General features: G+C 38.2%; 1 protein-coding gene across 1 annotated transcript; it reads right to left on the bottom strand.

Moving 5' to 3' along the window:
• Positions 1-11806: 11806 nt before the first annotated feature.
• CUNH14orf28 (chromosome unknown C14orf28 homolog) lies at positions 11807-17965 on the bottom strand. Its single transcript, XM_008052316.2, has 4 exons — positions 17420-17965; positions 15206-15295; positions 13953-14087; positions 11807-12245 (listed from the first exon to the last, which is right to left on the bottom strand). Exons 1-4 carry the CDS (start codon positions 17941-17943, stop codon positions 12062-12064), a joined length of 933 nt encoding a protein of 310 aa, XP_008050507.1. The 5' UTR covers positions 17944-17965; the 3' UTR covers positions 11807-12061.
• Between the last annotated feature and the right edge of the window lie 2439 nt (positions 17966-20404).

Below are 20404 nucleotides of genomic sequence, written 5' to 3'. Positions count from 1 at the left end.
ATTTTTTTTTTTTTTTTTTTTAACAGAAATGGAACCTCCATGTACCCATCACCCAGCTTCAACTATTAAGTACATTTTGCTAATTCTTCGTCTATTTGCTCCACTTGTTTGATGGAATATTTTAAAGACAATCTCAGACATCATGTGATATGACCAGTAAATAACTGAGCTTGCATCTGTAGCTGATAATCCACACTGATGTAATCACACAACAATTATTGCTTTTGTAATTTTTAATGCCCAGTCTATATTCAAAATTCTCTAATTGTTTAACAAAAAACTTTGTTACCATTGGTTGCTTTGATTCAGGATCTAAAGGTCTATACATGGCATTTGTCGGTTATATCTCTTAAATCTCTCCTAATCTCAACAAGTCACTAATCCCTCCTCCCTTTTATGCCTTGTGTTTTTTGAAGAGGTGAGGACATTTGTCCAGTAGATTGCCCCTCATGCCGAATTGGCTAATTTCTGTGGTGTTTTTAAATTTACTGTCCTATTCAAGTTTTCTATAAACTGATAGGTGGATATAGAATTTTGATTAGTTTCAAGTTCTTATTTATTCCTTTTTGGGGGGTGAGTGTAGTTGATGAGGTGCATACTTCTTACTGAATCGCGTCATAAGGTATATTATGTCTGGTTATCCCACTTTTAGTGATGCTGAGATTAATTACTAGGTTGAGTTCAGGTGTCACCCTGATCCCTTCATTATCAAGTTCTTCATCAAACTCTCACCTGATGACTTTAGCAGCTATTGATGACATCAGTTGGTTCTGTTGTTATATTGGCAGTTGCAAACAGGTGATTTTCAGTTTTGTCATCCCTTCTGCATATATTAGCTGGAATTCTAGAAAAGGAAGCATTTCCTCATCATTTATTTTGCTATCCTGAGATACTATATGTTTGAGAAAGGCAGGAAAAAATGTTTGTTTCATTGCTTCCTCAAACTTTGAAGTAATGAATTGGTGCCCTAGCAACCTCCAAAGGTGACCAAATAATCATGAACTCAAAAGTTTTTATATATTTGTCTCAGTGCATATATTTCAATCAATTGCTGTATCTTAGACCTGAAGATACCCCATTAAGCTTTATTGAAAACTCCCTTGCTTTTTAAAAAAATTTACAAAAGTATTATTAATTTATTTGAAATAATTTAAAATATCAAACTTACAGAAAAGTTGAAAGAATAATAGAACTCTTGTATTCCTTTTCCAAGATTAGGCTATTTGTAACATTTTGCTCCATTTGTTTTTATAATCCTTGCTCATTTTTTTCGAGTCATTTGAGTCAGATGCATACATTATGTTCTTTGTATCCTTTAACACTCCAGTGTATGCATCCTAAGAATAAGGACATTCTCTCATGTAACCACGATTTGGGTACCAACTTCAAGCATCTTTGTATTTTGGCTGTCTTTTACATTTTCTCCCCTAGATCTAGAACCACACATTCCTCCAAGGAAACCTGGCACCTTTTGCTAGGAAATGGTATTTAGAGACCTCAATATGGGACTAGTGGTGCTTTCTGCTATTGGTTTGTCCTTGCTTATAGGCTATTCAGTAGGCAGAGTCAGGAAATACCTTATTTTTTTGTTTTACTTAAATTCTTTGATTTTAATACTTTTTTTCCTTAGTTTGAAAACCTTGGTCTGCCAACATTAACATAATTACTTATTTTTTTATCTTATAACATAATAGTTTCAAAATAACAATACTGATATAGCTATAAATAATGAGCTCAATAAATGCAGTTAAGATTGCTTTGTATTTCTTTTGTCTTTCGATTATACTTTACAGAGATGTACAATAAGAACACTAGCCTTAGAGTCACATAATTTTCTTTGGTTAATCACATATTTGATGTATAGTTAGATTATTTAAATTAGGATTTTAGTCAAGTGTGGTGGCTCATGGAACCCAGCACTTTGGGAGGCGAAGGTGGGAGAACTGCCTGACCCCAGAGGTTCAAGACCAGTCTGGGCAGCTTTTCGAGAACTCATCTCTATAATAAGTTAAAAAAAAAAAAAAAAGCCAGGCATGGTGGCACGTGCCTTTAGTTCTAGCTACTTGGAAGGCTGAGGCAGAAGGATTGCGTAAGCTCAGCAGGTCGAGGCTGCGATAGCCATGATTATGCCACTGCACTCCAACCTGGTTGCAGAGTGAGACGCCAATTCAAAAAAAAAAAAAATCAGGCTTTAATTTTTAGGCGTTTTTTAATTTAATTTTTTTCATTATATAAAATATGTACTTGACTCAAGAGTAGAAACTATGATAAGATGCATTCTCGGAAATTGGCCAGTATTTCCATCTTGTTCTAACTTTAGAGTAATGAATCAGTGCCCTAGCAACCTCCAAAGATGACCAAGTATCATAAACTCAAAAGCTTTTGTTTTTTGTTCAATTTACTTCTCTGTAGGTAACCATTTTTTTTTTTTTGAGTCAGAGTCTCACTCTGTCGCCCAGACTGGAGTGCAGTGGCCGCTCCCGGCCACCGCAGCCTCGACCTGCTGGACTCTGGCGATCCTTCCGCCTCAGCCTTTCGAGTAGCCAGAATTAAGGCATGCACTACCACGCCTGGCTGATTTTTTGATTTATTGTAGAGATGAGGTCTCGCTGCTCAGGCGGGTCTCGAACCCGCGGGCTCAGGCAATCCACTCACCTCAGCCTCCCAAAGGCGCGGGATTACAGGCTGAGCCACCGAACCTGGCGATAACCGTTTTTATTAGATGTTAGATTCATTGTTTAATTACAAAAATAGAAATATACATTTTCCCCATTTCCCTACAAAATAGCACTATAATATAAAAACAATTTTTTAAAAAACTTTTTTTCGCTTAATACATTCTAGAGATTTTTTCATATCAGTATTTGAAATCATTCTTTTGTTTGTTTTCAGTTGCACAGCACTTTGCTGTGTGGATCTATCACAGGATTTTAACTAGTCTACTGATGGTCATAGGGGTGGTCTCCAGACTTTTGCCTTTACAAGTAACTAATTTGTCCATTTGTCACTTTCCATTTTGGGGATAGCTTTTTAGAAGTGGAATTGCTGGGCCAGGGTAGATGATATATAACTTTGCTAGCTCTTGCCCAGTTCTTCAAAGAAGTTGTGTTATTTTACATACCCACCAGCAACAAATGAGTGCCTCACAAACTATTTTTGACTACCTACTCAGGTGCTTATTAAAAGGTAACACTTGGTCTCATGTTCTTTTTGGTTCCAATTGTATTTTAATGTCTAACATTAAAATACAATTAAAGTAATGAAAAGTATCTTATGTTTTAATGTAATTAAAAGCTGATTAGCACGTGCCTGTAGTTCCTTCCAGCTACTCGGAAGGCTGAGGCAGAAGGATCGCTGGAGCCCAGCAGGCCGCTCCCAGCCACTGCACTCCAGTCTAGGCGACTGAGTGAGACTCCAATTCAAAAATACAAATAAATAAATAAATAAATAAAAGCTGATTTAAATCTCCTATTAAGGCAGGATATAAATAAGGATGAATCAATCACTTTTGTCTTAGTGATCAGGAAAGAAGACTTGGAAAACACATTCTTGTTGGTGTCCTAAGGAGAGTTTAGAGTTTAAATAGGAAGGGCCATAGAGTTTAATAAGTAGGTGTTTCCCACTGAATGGAAGATTATGTCTCCAAAAAGTTTTAGAGCCAGATTTTAAAATATTTTGATAGATAGATATACATGGTGGTGTCTAAGTCCATTTGGGCAGCTATCGAAAAACACCATAAGCTAGGTAGCTTCTAAACACCAAAAATGTATTTCTCACAGTTCTGGAGGCTAGGAAGTTCAAATTCAAGGCAGATTTGGTGTCTGGTGAGGACACTTTTTCGGGCTCAGAGGTGTGTCTTGCTGTGTCTTCACATGTGAAAAGTGTGTGGGATCTCTCATGGGTCTCTTCAAACAGCACAAATCCCATCCATGAGGGCTCCACTCTCATGGCTTAATCATCTTGCAAAAATCCCACCTCCTAATACTGTAAAAGCTTGGGGATGAGGATTTCAACATGTAAATTTTGGGAGAACATAAATACTCAGACCATAGCAGGAAGATAAACAATTTTGGACAATATCTGGTAAATAAATGAGCTTGAACAAGAAGAAGATGAGATTTTTCACTATCATTTGATAGCTAGAAAACTTTAAACCACTCACTTTTCCCTCACATTTTTGCTTTTGCATTTCAAATTAATTCATGCATTTAACATTTTTAACTTTTTTTTAAAAATTGGAGTCTCTCCCTTGTTACCCAGGCTGGAGTGCAGTGGCACGCTCACGGCCATCGAAGCCTCGACCTGCTGGGCTTAGGTGATCCTTCCGCCTTAGCCTTCCAAGTAGCTGGAACTACAGATGCACGCCACCACACCCGGCTAATTTTTGTGATTTGTTGTAGAGACGAGGTCTCACCAAGTTGTACAGGCTGGTCTGGAACCCCTGGGCTCAGGCAGTCCTCTCACCTCGGCCTTCCAAAGTGCTGGGGTTACAGGCTGAGCCACTGCGCCTGGCCACATTTTTACCTTTAAAAATTTTTTTTGAGTAGTGGTCTCACTCTGCTGCCCAGTCCAGAGTGCATGGCATGATCACGGCTCACCACAGCCTCAACCTCCTGGGCTCAGGTGATCCTTCCTCCTCATCCTCCCAAGTAGCTGGGCCTCAGGTGCATGCCACCATACTTGGTGAATTTTTAAATTTTTTTGTAGAAACAGGGTCTCACTATGTTGCCCAGCTGGTCTTAAACTCCCGAGCTCAAGCAATCCTCCCATTTCGGCCTCTCAAAGTCCTGGAATTAAAGGTGTGAGCACCACACCCAGTCTGTTTTAGCATTGTAATTTGTTCTGTGAGCTTAATTGCCACAGAAATACTAGCAGTGGTTTTCAACAAACTTGAAATATTTGCATGGAATTTGATTCATTTTATGTAACAGCATTACTCACCAACTAATTTACGAAAATTTCTGAATAAAATGTTGAAAAAGAAATCACTAATTGTAGCTAACATTTTCATGTTGCTTTTTATGTGTCAGGCACTAGGTGCCATACATAATAATTCATTTAATTCTCGCCACAAACTTATGAGATATATTCTATTATTATCTCCATTTTACAGCGAGGAAACTGAGGAATTGGAGAGGTTAAGAAATGGACCCTGGCCAGGTGCTGTGGCTCATGCCTGTAATCCCAACCCTTTGGGAGGCTGAAACAGGAGGATTGCTTGAGCCCAGGAGTTCCAGACCAGCCTGGGCAACACAGCAAGACCTCATCTGTACATAAAATCAAACAATTGGCTGCGAGGGGTGGTGCGTGCCTGTAGTCAGATACTTGGATGGCTGTGGTGGAAGGTTCAAGGCTGCAGTAAGCTATGATCATGCCACTGCACTTCATACTGGGCGGCAGAGTGAGACCCTGACTTTATTTATTTATTTTTATTGCACATGGTCCTTTTATTCTCTGCAGCAAAAATGTCTCCTACGTCCAGACCCCAAAGCCTGGGTCTCGAGGGTTGTGTCTACAGACGCGAGTGTGACGATGAGAAGCTGCAATCCTGGGGTCATGGTTCTACACAGACGGTACTGACGCGTAGGGCAGAAATGTAAGGGGGCACTGAGTCACAGGACGGCTCCCAGGTATGTTCCGGTTACTACTGGGTTAGAAGGACGGATGGGGCTGTTTAAAGGTCCCCAAATTCAAATGTCCTCGGGGCGGATGGAGAGCTCCTGGCTGGCCTGACGCGCTGGGTTGGGGGAGAGAGACTCCCCAGCACCACCACCCCTCCCCTCAGTTCTTCACATCCCCCAGGCGGAGCTGGGCAAAGGAAGTGGCCAGCTGCAGCGCCTCCTGCAGGCAGCCTACGTTCTTGCCAGCGGCCTGGGCAGACACATCCTTGCCACCACCTTTGCCATCCATCAGGCCTGACACCTGCTGCACCCACTCGCTGGCTTTTAGTCCCCGATTGTCCGCATTCTGGGGAACTTGACACAAGCATGTGATCTTGCCAGCCTCATTGTCGACTGTGAAGAGCATGGCAGACGTCTGGGGGGAATGTGTCTTGAAAAGCTTCAAGGCTTCATTCGGGGCCTTGGCTGAGGCACCGCTCTCCATCTCCAGGATGACGAGGGGCTGGTTGGGGTTGCTGTCGATGAGCTGCTTTGTCCGCTCCAACACTCGCTTCTGCACATTGGCTTTGCTTGCTCGGTCGAGGTCATCCATGATCTTCTTTAGGGACTTGAGGGAGACCCCGACTTTAAAAAAAAAAAAAAAAAAAAGAGGGCCAAAGCCACACAGCCAGTGACTAAGCCTGCATTTGAACCCAGTCAATCTGGCTTTAGAGTCCAGGCATTTACCTGCCAAAGTCTTGCCTTTCTTTGATGACATGAAAACTAGTAATCAATAACTAATACCAGAGATAATCCATTGGTAAGATGACCATATATCATGATTCATTTAGAATGACTGCGATTCTAATCTTTCTCCTGGGTGAAAAAGAGCAATACTGAATTTGGTCTTCTGGCATTTTTATAAGCTCACTCAAGACAGGAATTCCTAGGTCTTCTCAAAAGAAGAGATGACAGAAAAGAAGAAATTTCAGAAACCATGAGGGTTGGGAGGAAGGTGAAGAAAGGAGTCTGCTTACAAGTGTTATTTTAACTATGGCGTTGTTGGCAGAGAAAGCCCAGCCAATCTTATGGAAGGTGTTTAAGACTATAAGTTTTCTCCGAATTACGAGTATGTAGTGTCATACAACAGAAGGAAAATTTGACTTACTTCATCCAAATTTCAAAGTAGGTTAACTTTTGAGGCTAAAAAGTTCAGGTAGGGTTCTTTCTCTCCAGATACTTTACATTCCATACCAAGGAGCTTCTGCCACCTGGTGTCATGAAGGATACAGCAAGAGTTGGGAATCAGCTGTCTTGTCCCTCCTTTTGGAAGTCCAGGGGACAACTTACTAAGTATTTAAGAAGTGCCCATCCCAAGTGACCCTCTCACTTCCCACCCATCTCTTCCCTTTTATCAGAAATAGAAAAGTTTTATATAATTAATCTTTGTGGATTACTTAAACTACAATAAATTTCTTTGTAAACGTGAAGGTGTTTAAAAATCTGTTATCTTGAAATATAAGATTTAGCTGGGCACCGTGGCTCATGCCTGTAATCCTAGCACTTTGGGAGGTGAATGTAAGAGGATTGCCTGAGCTTAGGGGTTCGAGACCAGTTCGGGCAACTTGGTGAGACCTCGTCTCCACAATAAATCAAAAAAATTAGCTGGGTGTAGTAGCACACACTTGTGGTTCCAGCTGCTTAGAAGGCTGAGGCGGAAGGATCACCTGAGCCCTGCAGGTCGAGGTTGCAGTGGCCGTGAGTGAGCCACTGCACTCCAGCCTGGGTGACAGAGTGAGACTCCTAACTAAAAAAAAAAAAAAGTAAGATTTATAGCATTCTAATGGAAATTAAAGGCAGTTAGACTCTGGGGGTGGAGGTAGAGACAATAATATCTTACAATTGCCCTTGATATCACAAACTGAACAATCTGTAGTCTTTTTCTCCACAAATCTCTCCAGGCATGCTAGGCAGACACAGTGTGAGACCTGTCTTAAAGACCTCAGGGCAGTTGTCTGCAGAGATACCCCGCCTGTGTACTCTCAAAGCTCCAGTGCCTTACCCTGCCATTCTCTGTCAGTCATAATTGATTTACTAATTCTTCTCCCTCTCTGGGCATGTACTCATTTCCAGGGCAGAACGTGTATCTAATTCAACTACCAAATGGTAAATACTCAATAAGTATGCATTAAATGAATGACGCAGAGCAAATATGTCTGGTATTAACCTCGTTGCAGCTTGTAGCCCCCAGATCAAGCCTAGCCTGCTTGGGCAAAGATTTCCCTAGCCAGCCATTGCCTCCAAGCCTTAACCTATTCTCTTCTTAACTCGAGCACACGTCCTACAATTCCCATATAGTGGGCATGCAGAGTTCTTTATTGTGCCTACTTCCCGCCTCTTCACAAACTTCCTCAGCCAGCTTTTTTTCCCACCACATTCTTAAAAGCTAATTGTGTTTAGGGTTTTAAAATCTTTGTGACACTTCGGTGTTAGATAAACAGGAAAACAGAAAGTCTCTTTGGTTGTATCTATTTTGGGACAATTTATGCCATCTGGGTCTTACTTCCTGACTCTAGAATTCAAAGATAAAACAAACAAGTAATGAAAATACAGCCAAGTGTACAAATAGCAAGTTTCTGATTCCACCATGACTAACCTGTCTACACAGCCAACTTGCTTCCAAAAACTCCTGTTCCATTCTACATCCTCTTTCTTGTTCCTGCCAACACAGCTCGCTTTTTTATTTTTAAGTGATATTCCTCTTGCTACCTTGTAGATGATCTTGGATGGATTATGGAGCTGATTGCTCATTTGAGGGTAATCTAATATCCATTCTTGGGTAAATATCAGAATATAAAAAATCATCTGTCTACACTGGCCTCCCTACTTACTAACTTCCTCCTCCTCTACTTCCTAGAGATAGAGTGAAAGGTTATGTTTTCCCCAGGATCAAATTAAATTTGAGGCGAAGGGTGTGTCTAAATCCATTAGTGCTACTACAGACTGGGTGATTTACAAAAAACAGAAATGTATTTTTGAGGTTGAGAAGCCCAAGATCAAGGTGCATCTGAGCAGGGTCTTCTTGCATGGCAGAAGGCAGAACAAAAGGGCCAATCTCATTCTCTCAAGTCCTTTAATAAGGGCACCTAATCCTATTCATAAGGGCAAGCCTTCATGACTTAATCACCTCCCCACAAGCCCCACCTCTCGATACCACCACCACAGGAATTAAGTTCAACATGAATTTTGAAGGGGATACCTTCATTCAAACTATAGCAAGGAGGCCGTGCAAGTAACAGAGAGTAAACCTCGACTAGTTGGTTAGGATGTAGGAACCCCTGATAGTAAGGTATCAGATTCGAGGCCTTTGTATAAATGTTGCAAGATGCTAAATTTGTAAAAACAAATAAATTTGTAAAGGTGTGCAATTTCCAGGCAGAAGATGTTGATGCTGATTTTAAGTGCTGGGGCATTAACAAAGGAAGATGGCCGGGCGCAGTGGCTCAAGCCTGTAAATCCAGCATTTGGGGATGCTGAAGCCAGAGGATTGCCTGAGCCCAGGGGTTTGAGACCAGCCTGGGCAACTTGGTGAGACCTCATCTCTACAATAAATAAATAAATAAATAAGCCAATTGTGATAGTGTGGTAGCGCACACCTGTAGTTCCAGCTACTTGGAAGACTGAGGCGGAAGGATCGCCTGAGTCCAGCAGGTCGAAGCTGCGGTGCCACTGCACTCCAGCCTGGGCTACAGTGTGAGACTCCAACTCAAAAAAAAAAAAAAAAAGAAAAATGTTTGACTATGATTTAGTAGTACTATAGTCATTTTACATGAACTTCTTACCCTGCCTGCTTATAGAGTATTATAGTTATTTCAAATAAGTAAACACCACTAAATAATTTAAAAAAATAAACAGTCCAAAATGTACACCTTTTTATGTAATAGTAGTGATCTGATTATACAGTTGTTTGCTCATACTGTAAGAATCAGAACATGGGACTCAGGCTAGTAAACATGCCAATTGTAGCTAGAGTCATCTTTTGTTTTTCATCCTCTTTCATTGGATCAGATCTAGTAACGGTGTCTCAGATATTTAACTCTGATAATTCAAAAATGAAACACTACACAATGAATAATGAAAGTAAACTTAGTCGCAGAAGTTGGAGAAAAAAAGGTTTCTTTTGCTGAAGCTAGTTGGAGATTCCTCCTTAAATTTACTTTATCCCTGATTATAGTCAAGTTCTAAAAATTATTTTTTCTGATTTTCTTGGTGGAGGAAAAAAATTATTTTTGCTCTCCCCATTATTATAGCGGTGCTTTGTGGCATTTTGATTCAAAACATATTCTGATTATTCTCTCATATCTTTTGCCCACATCCCCCACGCCAGATTACTCTGATTTCTCTAAGAATGTTTAGAGTTACAAATAATTTTCCATACCCTGATCCTACATTCTGTAATCTAGTTTAGTTCATTCTTTTTGACCCTCTTTCTAGTCACTGTTTAGTCATCAGATGATTTTTTTTCTACCAACCGCTACGTAGCAACACATTACCCGTTCTCCTTAACCCCCAACCACTTGGGGTCAAGAAAGCATACTTAATTTCCCTTACACATTAAATACATTAGTGATAATGAGCTACTGCCTAAATATATATACATATATTTCAGATATGAAAAGTCCATTAGTAAGAACTGGGGAGCCTTGTCTGTATGTGAAAGAGGTAGAAAAAAAATTTTTATTAGCATTTTCCAGGTAGTGAAATGTTAACAAACATATTAATCCTCACAACATCCCTGTGAGGTAGGTAAGTCATTGTTTCACCATAAACTAGTATTTCAAATAAAGTGCAATTCCTCAAAGAATATATCTGCATTAGGAATAATTTTGCTAATGACACCATTTATGTATACTCTAAGTATCTGTGTTTTTGTATACTTTGATTCGTGCAATAAGGTGTCCCCAGAAAATTTTTCTGTAAATCAAATTCTATTTAAATACACTGGGGAACTATTTAAACAAACCCTGGGTGATTTTTCTTTTTTGTAAAATAAATCATTATTTTAAAAAATCTTATATAAAAAAGGAACTTTCGTAGTATTTACTAAAGTGAGGCTTTCTTAGCAATGTTTCACCCATATTTATCCATTCTTGGGTAAATTTTCTCAACATGGCACCATGCCAATGTAAGATTTAATTTATTGAATGAAACTTTGCAATTTGGTATGTGGCAGTGATCTATCATCATGTAGAAGTCTCTAGATTTAATTTGCATTTAATTTTAATTCAAAACCTAAAATAGACTATTTATTAAAATGTAAACACTAAGATAAACGGTGATACATTAAAAAAAGTATTTTCCCTTGAGAATTTTTATTTTCTCCCTTAAGTTGCAAAGGAAAGAGTGATCTTAAGGTCTTTTTAGAGAAACATAATATTCTGCTAACTATACAATTCTAGTGATTTATATTGCAAGTCAAAGCCTCAGGCTATCAATTACTACTTACAAGGGAGCCAGCAGATGTTACTCCAGAAATTTACGTATCTTCTTCTCTGTGCCCATATAAACCTTTACTAGGAAAAGAAATATTCCCAGGCACCCATTTTTCTCTTAAATATATATTTAAAGTACATTTCTATTGTTAGTCTAACACTAGTAGACATCCAGTTGTCTAATTTTTTTATAGTTGTCTTATCTGCAAAATACATTTTAACCAGAACATTTCAATTACATTTAATTGTGAGATAAACATTTGGGATAGTTATATAATTTATTTGTAACAATAACTTTAAGCTTGAAAGCTCAGTTTAACACTTAAAATCCAGTGGCAGTTTTATAATACTTTAGCAAGTGGTTAAAGTAATTTGCCATTATAAAGAAACAGTTTAGGCCCAGAAAAGATTCTCACATAAATATATTTTTTAAATTGCTGCAGGAAAATTAGGCAAATTAATGGGTAAACTAGGCCATCCATAAACTGTACATTCAAATCCATACTAGATCCAATAGTGCACTTTGGATTATAGTGAGGTAGGGCAAATAAATAAGTCAGATATACTCTGAGCTGTTAAAGTACTGAAATACTGACTTTTATCCAGGTTTTACTTGCATATCCAAAAAGAAAACTTTAGAATTCAAGTGACAAAGTATTTCTTGGATTTAAGGATAGAATTGTAAAAACCATTAAGGAACATACAAATAAAAAATACAAAGGCCACAAGATATATTTATTTTAACATAAAATATACTCATATAAAAATAATCCAGGAAATATAAAAAGGAAATACAAACATTTTTGCATAGATCCTCTATATGAAACATTTACCTGGGGCTAAACACTGGAATACACCTCTGAAACTAGTGTAGTTGAACTATTTCCTTGGATACCAAGTATACACAAAATAAAAGCCCTTTGTCTGGGGGAGCATGGGAAAACAATTTAATTTAGCATCAGTCTATATTTATTTCTCTGTTGCTCGAATATAAACCAATGATGACAGGAGGAGAAACTCTGGGGGTTTATTTAACAAAATTAAATTCACATTTCTGAGGCCATCATAATGCATCCAATGTCCGTCAATCTGGAAAGCTGCAGAATAATGATGTTCCTCTTTGTTAAACAATGTGGCACCTTCCAACAAATACCTGCAAAGAAAATTATAATACTTTGCTTTTAAGACAAGCACTCCTTAAATTCTTGACTAAGGAAAAAAAAAACTGAGATTGTTTGCATTGTGTTCCCTGAAAAAGACATCCATCTGAATAAATAATGTATTATAATTAGTAGTGTGGAGTAAAATATTTAAAAACTGAAATAATTTAAAATTAAAAAAAATTATTTTAACAGACCAACTCATAACTTGAATAGTTCTACTAAAAATTAAAAACACACAAGAAAACTTTTAAAGGCATAATGTTAAAAGAATCCTGTATTTTCTTGTTTGCTTTTTTTTTTTTTTGAGTCAGAGTCTCACTCTGACACCCAGATTGGAGTGCAGTGGCATGCTAACGGCCACCACAGCCTCGACCTGCTGGGCTCAGGTGATCCTTCCCTCTTAGCTTTCCAAGTAGCTGGAACCACAGGCGTGTGCCACCATGCCCAGCTGATTTTTAAAAAAATTTGTTGTGGAAATGAGGTCCCGCCAAGTTTTCCAGGCTGGTCTTGAACCCCTAAGCTCAGGCAATTCTCTTGCCTCTGCCTTCCAAAGTGCTGGGACTACAGGCATGAGTCACCGCACCTGGCAGAATCTTTTATTTTCTGACTTGTATGCAGGTATTTTTATTTTAAATGATGTAAAATAATAATTTATGTTTAAATGATAACCTTCTATATGTGAGGGGGGAACCCTAAAAAAACTGCTAGAATTTATAAAAAATTGTGTATTCTTACAAGTTTAAACTTCAGTCACCTTCAAAGTACTCTCCATTTGATGCAATACAACTATCAAGATGCTTTTCCTCTGCTCAAGACAACTTTTTGATTCACCAATGTAGATACCTTTTAGTGATTCTGCCATTTTTTGTTTCACCTCTTCCACATCAGCAAAACATTTCCTTTTGAAGACTTTTTTCATCAAAAAATGACCAAAAACTGTCCCTCGAGGTGAGACAGGATGAACAGGGAGGGTGGAGCATGGGGGTCATACCATTTTTGGTACAAAATGGCAGAATACTCATTGTGGTATGGGCAGGCGCATTGTTGTGGTGGAAGAACCAGTCAACTGTTTGTCACAACTTGGACATGTTTTGTGCAAATCATGACACAACCTTCTCAGAATTTCCAGATAAAAACTCTGGTTGACCATTTGATCCCAAGGAATAAATTCCAAGTGTACTATAAGGGGCCCTCCCTTCCAAAAGATAATTCCAGTTTTTGGGGGGGTCCCTCCTCATACTACTATATACTTCCTTGACTTGAAATACAAATAGCAGACCGTATTTACTGACTGCTTCCTGTGTGTCAGGCACTATCCAAAACACTTAGCATGTGCTGTCTTACTAAATCCTCATAATAATAGTGCCAAGCAGATACTGTCATTTCTGTTTTATAGATAAGAAAGCTGATGTGTAAACTGATTAAGTTATTGGCTCAAGATTATACAGTTTGTAAAAGACGGGGCTAGAATTTGAACCCAATTCTGTCTATTCCACAGAGCAAGTACCTAACGACTATGCGCACTGCTAGTGACGGTCTCCTTGAAGCAGATTCAGATCCTATTCAGAAAACACAAATTTAGAGACAGCTATGATTTTTTTCAACAATATCTTCTTAAGGATTAGTCTAAATCATGATAGAATAGGATAATTTTTTAAAACTAGTTTTACGAAGTCAACAAACAAAGAAACACCTACTTGTGATCAGATAAATCTAAGTAGTAGGGTACATATGCCAGATCTTCAGATTTCCAATGTTGCATATTTAAGACAACAAAAGGGGGTGCTCCATGGCAGAAAACTCGTTGAGAAAATTCTCTTAAGCCACCACACCTAAAATGGAAAATAGGCATGAACGTTATTACACTTAGGACAAAACTGCCTTTCAACACTTCTGGGTTGTCTTAATGACTTTAATTTTCTTATAGGCATAGTTATCTATTACAGGTATGAGTAATGATATGGCTATACTATTATCTTAGATACTTATTCCCAGAGTTTATAAACGATGTTCCCTGTACTAGAAGGGATTCTTTTAAAACTCTAGAAAAAACTAGCTATTTCTATCTAAGCCCATAAAAGCGTAATTCTGCCAAACTGATATAAAAGCTTTTATTTGTAGATACATTTTTTCAGTTTCAAATAATAACAGAGAAGGGAATAATATGACTCTATTGCTTCCTTTTGCCATTAGAATCTTCTATTAGCATGAAGCAAATTGTATTTTCTTAGTATTCAGGTATTAAATATATAGATAAGAATATAACAAATACAATTATACAGTAAAATCTCGATTAACCGGAATGTTTAGTGTACAGTATTCTGGTTAACAATCATTACTGACTAAGTTAACCAGAAAACCATCTGTTTCAGTATTTGTTGCTAAAATATATTAGTTCACTTTCTGAACATAATAAGTGCAATTAACTGAACATATTTTTAGCTTTCATGATTAGCTATATGATCATCCTTCTACATATTAATTCTCATTGTACAACAATGTAGACACAGAAATTGTTAAGAGATTGGGATGAATACGTTCTGTCCTCTGAACTTTTTTTTAAACTATGTTAAATTTTTTGGTTGTCATTTACCTCTTTCTCCTAAATGAGGAGTGCAGAAAAAATCCCGTTAATTGAGGGTCCCGATTAGCTGGGTTCCGGTTAACCAAGGTTTTATTGTACCTACTCAGAAGTGGGGGAAAAAAAGAAAAGGCATTTGCTTTGTATTCATCAAATAGTTGTAGTATCATATTCTATAGTAATATTCGATAATGAAAACATGGCATAAAATGGCACAGTATACTAGGTTAGTAAGATTCAAAAAGTGCAAGGCTTCCTAGATATTTATGAGTTGCTATTTCATAAAGTACTAACTTCAAAGAGTACATCAGTCCATTTGTTTCCTTATAAACAATAAGAAATACTTTTAAATGTCTATCATATACTCACCCACATTCTTCACACAGTTCAATCTTGGAACAGAATAACTCATCCACAGCCAGTCTTATCAAGTTTCCATGTGGAGTTTCTTGGGGAGGACTACAACAATTGTAAAATGCAAGCAAGAACTGTTTTAACATTTTACAGCTTAATGCATTATTAAGATAACAAACCTTACGGGTTAATCCGCTATTAGCAAAACTAAGTATACCAAGTACAACCTCTCTTATCCATCTTTGTATTTCTTGCAGATAGAACAGAAATCAGTTGAACTCAATAAACATTAATGTATGAAGTCTTCAAAAAAAAACTTAAAATTTTCTGTAAACAATTCTGAAATATGCAGTTATTGCTATGTTAAGCTAAAAAAAATTGTGAGAGAATTCCAAAGAGGCAATCTGGTCTGGTGGGAAGAAACTAGGACCCCAAATCAGAACAGCTAATTAGTTACCTGACTAAATGCAAGTCACAACCATTCTTGGCCTCAGGTACCTGATCTGTTGAAAAATCATTTTCTATATGATTTACAGGTTGTTTTAAACATAGGATAAAAGAAAATTAGGCAAAAGCTTTAAAAAATTAGAATACGATGAAAATTATTTAATTAAATAAGCATAAAATACGATGATTAATATGGACTAGCAAATAGCAACCTGGGTGACAGAGCAAGATCCAGTTTCTTAAAAACAAAAAAAATCAAACAAGACAACCAAAAACAAGAAACACTTCTGAAATGACTTTCATTTTTATTTTTCGGGTTGGGGTCTCACTCTGCAGCCCAGGCTGCAGTGCAGTGGCATGATCATGGATCACTGCAGGCTCAACCTCCTGGGTTCAGGTGATGCTGCTTCAGCCTCCCAAGCAGCTGGGACTACAAAAGTCTGCACCACCAAGTCTGGCTAACTTTTTGTAGAGATGAGGTCTCCCTATGTTGTCAAGGTTGATCTTGAACTCCTGGGCTCGTGTTCGCCTTCCTCAGCCTCCCAAAGTGCTGGGATTACAGACATGAGTCACCACACCTGGCCTGAAACACTTTTTCAACTATTATGATATAGAGTAAAATTTTTTTGCATCGAGAGATTGCAAAACAGCAGTACAAAAAATAGGCAAAGTATATTTCAGAGAAATGTGAGTTTAATAAATTTGAGTATGTGAGACATATTTCCAAATGGGAACACTCTATTAGGCTGTTTTTCTGGACCACAGACGAAATTACTTTCTGACAACAATGTGTCTGTTTTTCTTTCACAGGCAATTATCCCTTTTCCAGCTCAAGTCTCCAGAGCCTTTAATGTTTCCCAGCACTCTACCAGGACTTGCCAGTTTGGCCTCCCTCCTTGCCAATTACCAGTCTGGAGATTTGCCTTCTCTCTGAAAGCCAAAAGCAAATTCTCACATCCATATTTCCTGCAGGTGTGAGATGCCAAGTTTGGGGTCTTTGTCTATAATTATGCTGTGGCCATGATGTAATATTTTTAATCTTGTTCATGTGAAACTAGCCTTCCTAGCAGAGACTCATCCAAAGGGCAAAACATTCCAAAAACAGTATTAAGTTCTCTTTAAGAGGTTAAATTTGTGGTACAAAGAATGATCTACAGTCATATTAGTAAACGCAAAGCAAGAATAAAACATTTTGTCTACTGACCATTCATTACTTTGATACTGAAAAGGTTATCAGTTGGTTTTTTAGAGTAATTCTAAAATGTTTGGATGTAATAGATTGTATTAACATTTTTTCAGGGGACCCTACTGAAGAGTCCTGCACCTGTGTGGTTGCTTCATGTGTAAGTAATTACACAGGATCTGTACTTTAGCAAGTTCTCTAGCAACACTGTTATACACCGTCCAACAGGATATGCTCTAAGAAATGCATCCTTAGGTGATTTCATCACTGTGTGACTATCATACAGTGTACTTACATAAACCTAGATGGTTTTACTACGCACTTAGGCTATATGGTATAGCCTATTGCTCCTAGGGTACAAATTTGTACATGTTACTATACTGAATACTGTAGGCAACTGTAACACAATGGTGAGTCTTTGTGTATCTAAACATAGAAAATACATGTATAATTAATACATGGCATTATAATCTTAAGGGACCACCCTAGTATATGTGGCCCTTTGTTGACAAACATCATTATGAAGAGCAGGACTATATATTTAAAGCAACTTCTTTTTAAAAGTAAAAAGTGACAAAACAGACTTTAGAGCAACTTACTTTATATTAATTGTGCGCTGCTGATTTTCCTGTACTCGAGTTGGGCATCGCCAGTTGGAACAGTAACTCTCTTGAATGGTGGACATGAGATTTTCAAGATTTTTTGTAAAATTATCATGCTCATTCCCAAATAAATCAATTATTAATGAAGCCTTATGAACTTCAGATTTGTACTGCTGTTTTTCCATCTTGTCCCAAATCCAAAGTAGCTTCACAGTTGTAAAACTGTAGGTGTCCATTAAATAAAGAAAACAATCTACAAACTCTCTACCAAAGTGAACAGAAAGTTCCCTAGGGAAATTTTCATTTTCATTAAGAATGACATATAATAACATCAGGAATCCATCTATGGTGCAGGTATTTTTCAGTCTTATTTCAACATAGAGTGGTGTACAGGATACTGCTTTGCGGCCAGCTTTGATAGTAAAAACACCTCCCCAAGGAAGAACAGGCCTCCAAAATGATCGATCTTGGTTATAGTTATTTTTAATTGATGCTTTGATCTCTTCAAACAGTGTCTTCATCCTGCATTTTCAAAGTTTAAAATAGAACATGTCAACTTGTGACTTCATATATTAAATGTATGACATATGTTTAAATGAAAATAAATCTAGCTAAAGATTCAAGTTAAATTTGTTTGGTCCTCCCAATGTAACAAAAAAAATTTAAATGAGCCACATTCCAGAGCAGTCTCTGGAAAGATCATTTGAGCAGTTGCAATCTTTTTTTTTTTTGAAGTACAGAATGATCATTTGATAAGCCTTTACATTATATTGCATATTTTATCTATTAATACAGAAATACCTATAACACAAAGAATCTTAGATGAAAATAAAGCTATTTAAAGATACAAAGTAAGTTTGGTTAGGAATATTCCTAATGTAAGCCTCCTCCTCCCTCCAAAATGCAAACTGTACTTCATTTTCTTGTTAATATGGGTGGTCCACTTAAGAAACTGACATAATGGGACCCTTAGATGGGGTGTAGAGTAATAGTCATCTGGTGGCCTTTATATTAATTATACTACAGATTTTATCTGTGGTACAAAAAAATTATGTAATAACAACTCCTTGCTACTAAGACTAATTCTTTAGCTTTGAAAGACAACATGCTACTTATATGAATAGTAGTATAGCTAATATTTCTATTCACTTTGGGATTTTTATTTGCAATTATGCTATTAGTTGTGCAACTTAAATATACTATATTTTTAACTACGAGAGGCCATGCTATGAAGATTTGATTCAGAACTTGACAAATATCCTAATTACCCCCTATGTGTGTTTTGGGAATGAACTGAAGTGTCCTCCCCTTCTTTAAACTGGAACCTGTCCTTACCCTAAACATAAGGATAGCTAAGCATTTTGTTTTTAAAGCCACTGACAATATTTTAATAAACAATGTTTGTGTCACATGTATGTTAGGTAGACCATATTTTATAAATACAAGGAAAGAGGTCCTTTTGAAACTATTAGAAAAATTGCTTCACTTTACTTGGGACAAATGTCTAAATTAAAAACATCATATTGTTCTCCAATGTTATTTTTATGGAAAAGTGTATTTTTATAAAATAAAAAAAGGGAAGCATTTGAGGAACAGAAATGAATGGCCGAGTCCAGTTTCCTATTTTGACTATTTTTTCAAGTGTTGCATCCTCCCAAGCACATGAACCCAAAACCTAATAATACTGCAGATCTATGTTTTATTTGTGAGAAACTAAATTCAAAATATTTTGCAATACAAGCGAAAAATTCGGTCCTACAATGTATTAAACACATATGCACAGCGTTTTCAGCTTAAAGCAAGATACTGTGGACTCTAAAATACTCAGCACTCTATATAGTCTGAAGTGTAGATGTTTATACCTAGTCAGCTAACACACTGGCTCTAGCCAACCACTTAGGAATAAGAGGAGGTGGCAAATCCCTAGCCTAGAATAACATAAACTTAGTTTCTTTTTAATAGGACGAAGGCGTTTTGTTTACAAAGATTAAAAAAAAAAAAAGACATTCAAATACTTTAAAAATGAAAGTCATTTTATGGTTTATTTCTGTTGAATTTTTTTTTTTTTTTGAGTTGGAGTCTCACTCTGTCACCCAGACTGGAGTGCAGTGGCCGCTCCCGGCCACCGCAGCCTCGACCTGCCAGGCTCCGGCGATCCTTCCGCCTCAGCCTTCCAAGTAGCTGGAACCACAAGCGTGCGCCACCACGCCCAGCTAAATTTTTTTTTATTATTGTAGAGACGAGGTCTTGCCAAGTTGCCAGGCTGGTCTCCAACCCCTGGACTCAGGCAATCTTCTCGCCTCGGCCTCCCAAAATGCTGGAATGACAGGCACGCACCACCGCACCCGGGTTATTTCTGTGGCATACTGAAGAACTCTGCAGCAAGGTATAAGAGTGCTCAAAGATCCTGAGTTCAGAGTCCTGAACACTGCAGTGGAAAGGAAGCGTGAGTCTAGTTATTACTATTTCCCTCACACTACCTTTTAGACATGCCCAAAGGAAGAGGTGTGCACACCTCTGCAAAGCAACAATTACCCTCTTCTAAGAGAATTAAACCACGATGGCATCCAGGGCGTGCCACGAACTGTAGTCCTTCTTCTGAGGGAACAAAGGGGTGGGGGTGAGGGGACCTGGAAAAACTAGAGGATACTTGATCTCGTCTCGGCATTAACTTGGTGGCTTGTCCCAAAGGACATGGCCATACCAAGGGGAGGAAAAAGCTGGAGGGATGGCCCTACACAGCTCTCCTCAAGACTGCTGAGCTGGGCACGGCACTGGAAGCACGGGGGGACGGATGTCCCCGCCTTTCCTTCCCTGCCCCCACAGGCCCCCCACTCTCCCCGCCCAGGGTGAATCCACCTGTTAAACCCGCCCGACCTCTCCGCGGTCATTTCCGAGCGTGGCCATCTGGACCCCGAGCCGGCCGGGGGCACGCGACCACCTGCCCCAGGCTGCAAAGGCCGGCCCTAGGGGCTCCGGGGC

This window comes from Carlito syrichta, unplaced genomic scaffold (genome assembly GCF_000164805.1).
Source record: "Carlito syrichta isolate Samal-C Ts95f unplaced genomic scaffold, Tarsius_syrichta-2.0.1 Scaffold272423, whole genome shotgun sequence".
Taxonomy (NCBI): Eukaryota; Metazoa; Chordata; class Mammalia; order Primates; family Tarsiidae; genus Carlito; species Carlito syrichta.
Note: the sequence above shows the minus strand (reverse complement) of the source record. Positions and strands in the feature narration are given on the sequence as shown.

Excerpts from the sequence above, each read along its gene's own strand:
- CUNH14orf28 (XM_008052316.2), bottom strand. The coding sequence starts at position 17,943 with ATGAAGACACTGTTTGAAGAGATCAAAGCATCAATTAAAAATAACTAT. Across the intron at positions 15,296-17,419 it reads CAGCGCACAATTAATATAAA|TCCTCCCCAAGAAACTCCAC; the intron begins GTAAGTTGCTCT and ends CAATTGTTGTAG. Across the intron at positions 14,088-15,205 it reads GAACTGTGTGAAGAATGTGG|GTGTGGTGGCTTAAGAGAAT; the intron begins GTGAGTATATGA and ends TTTCCATTTTAG.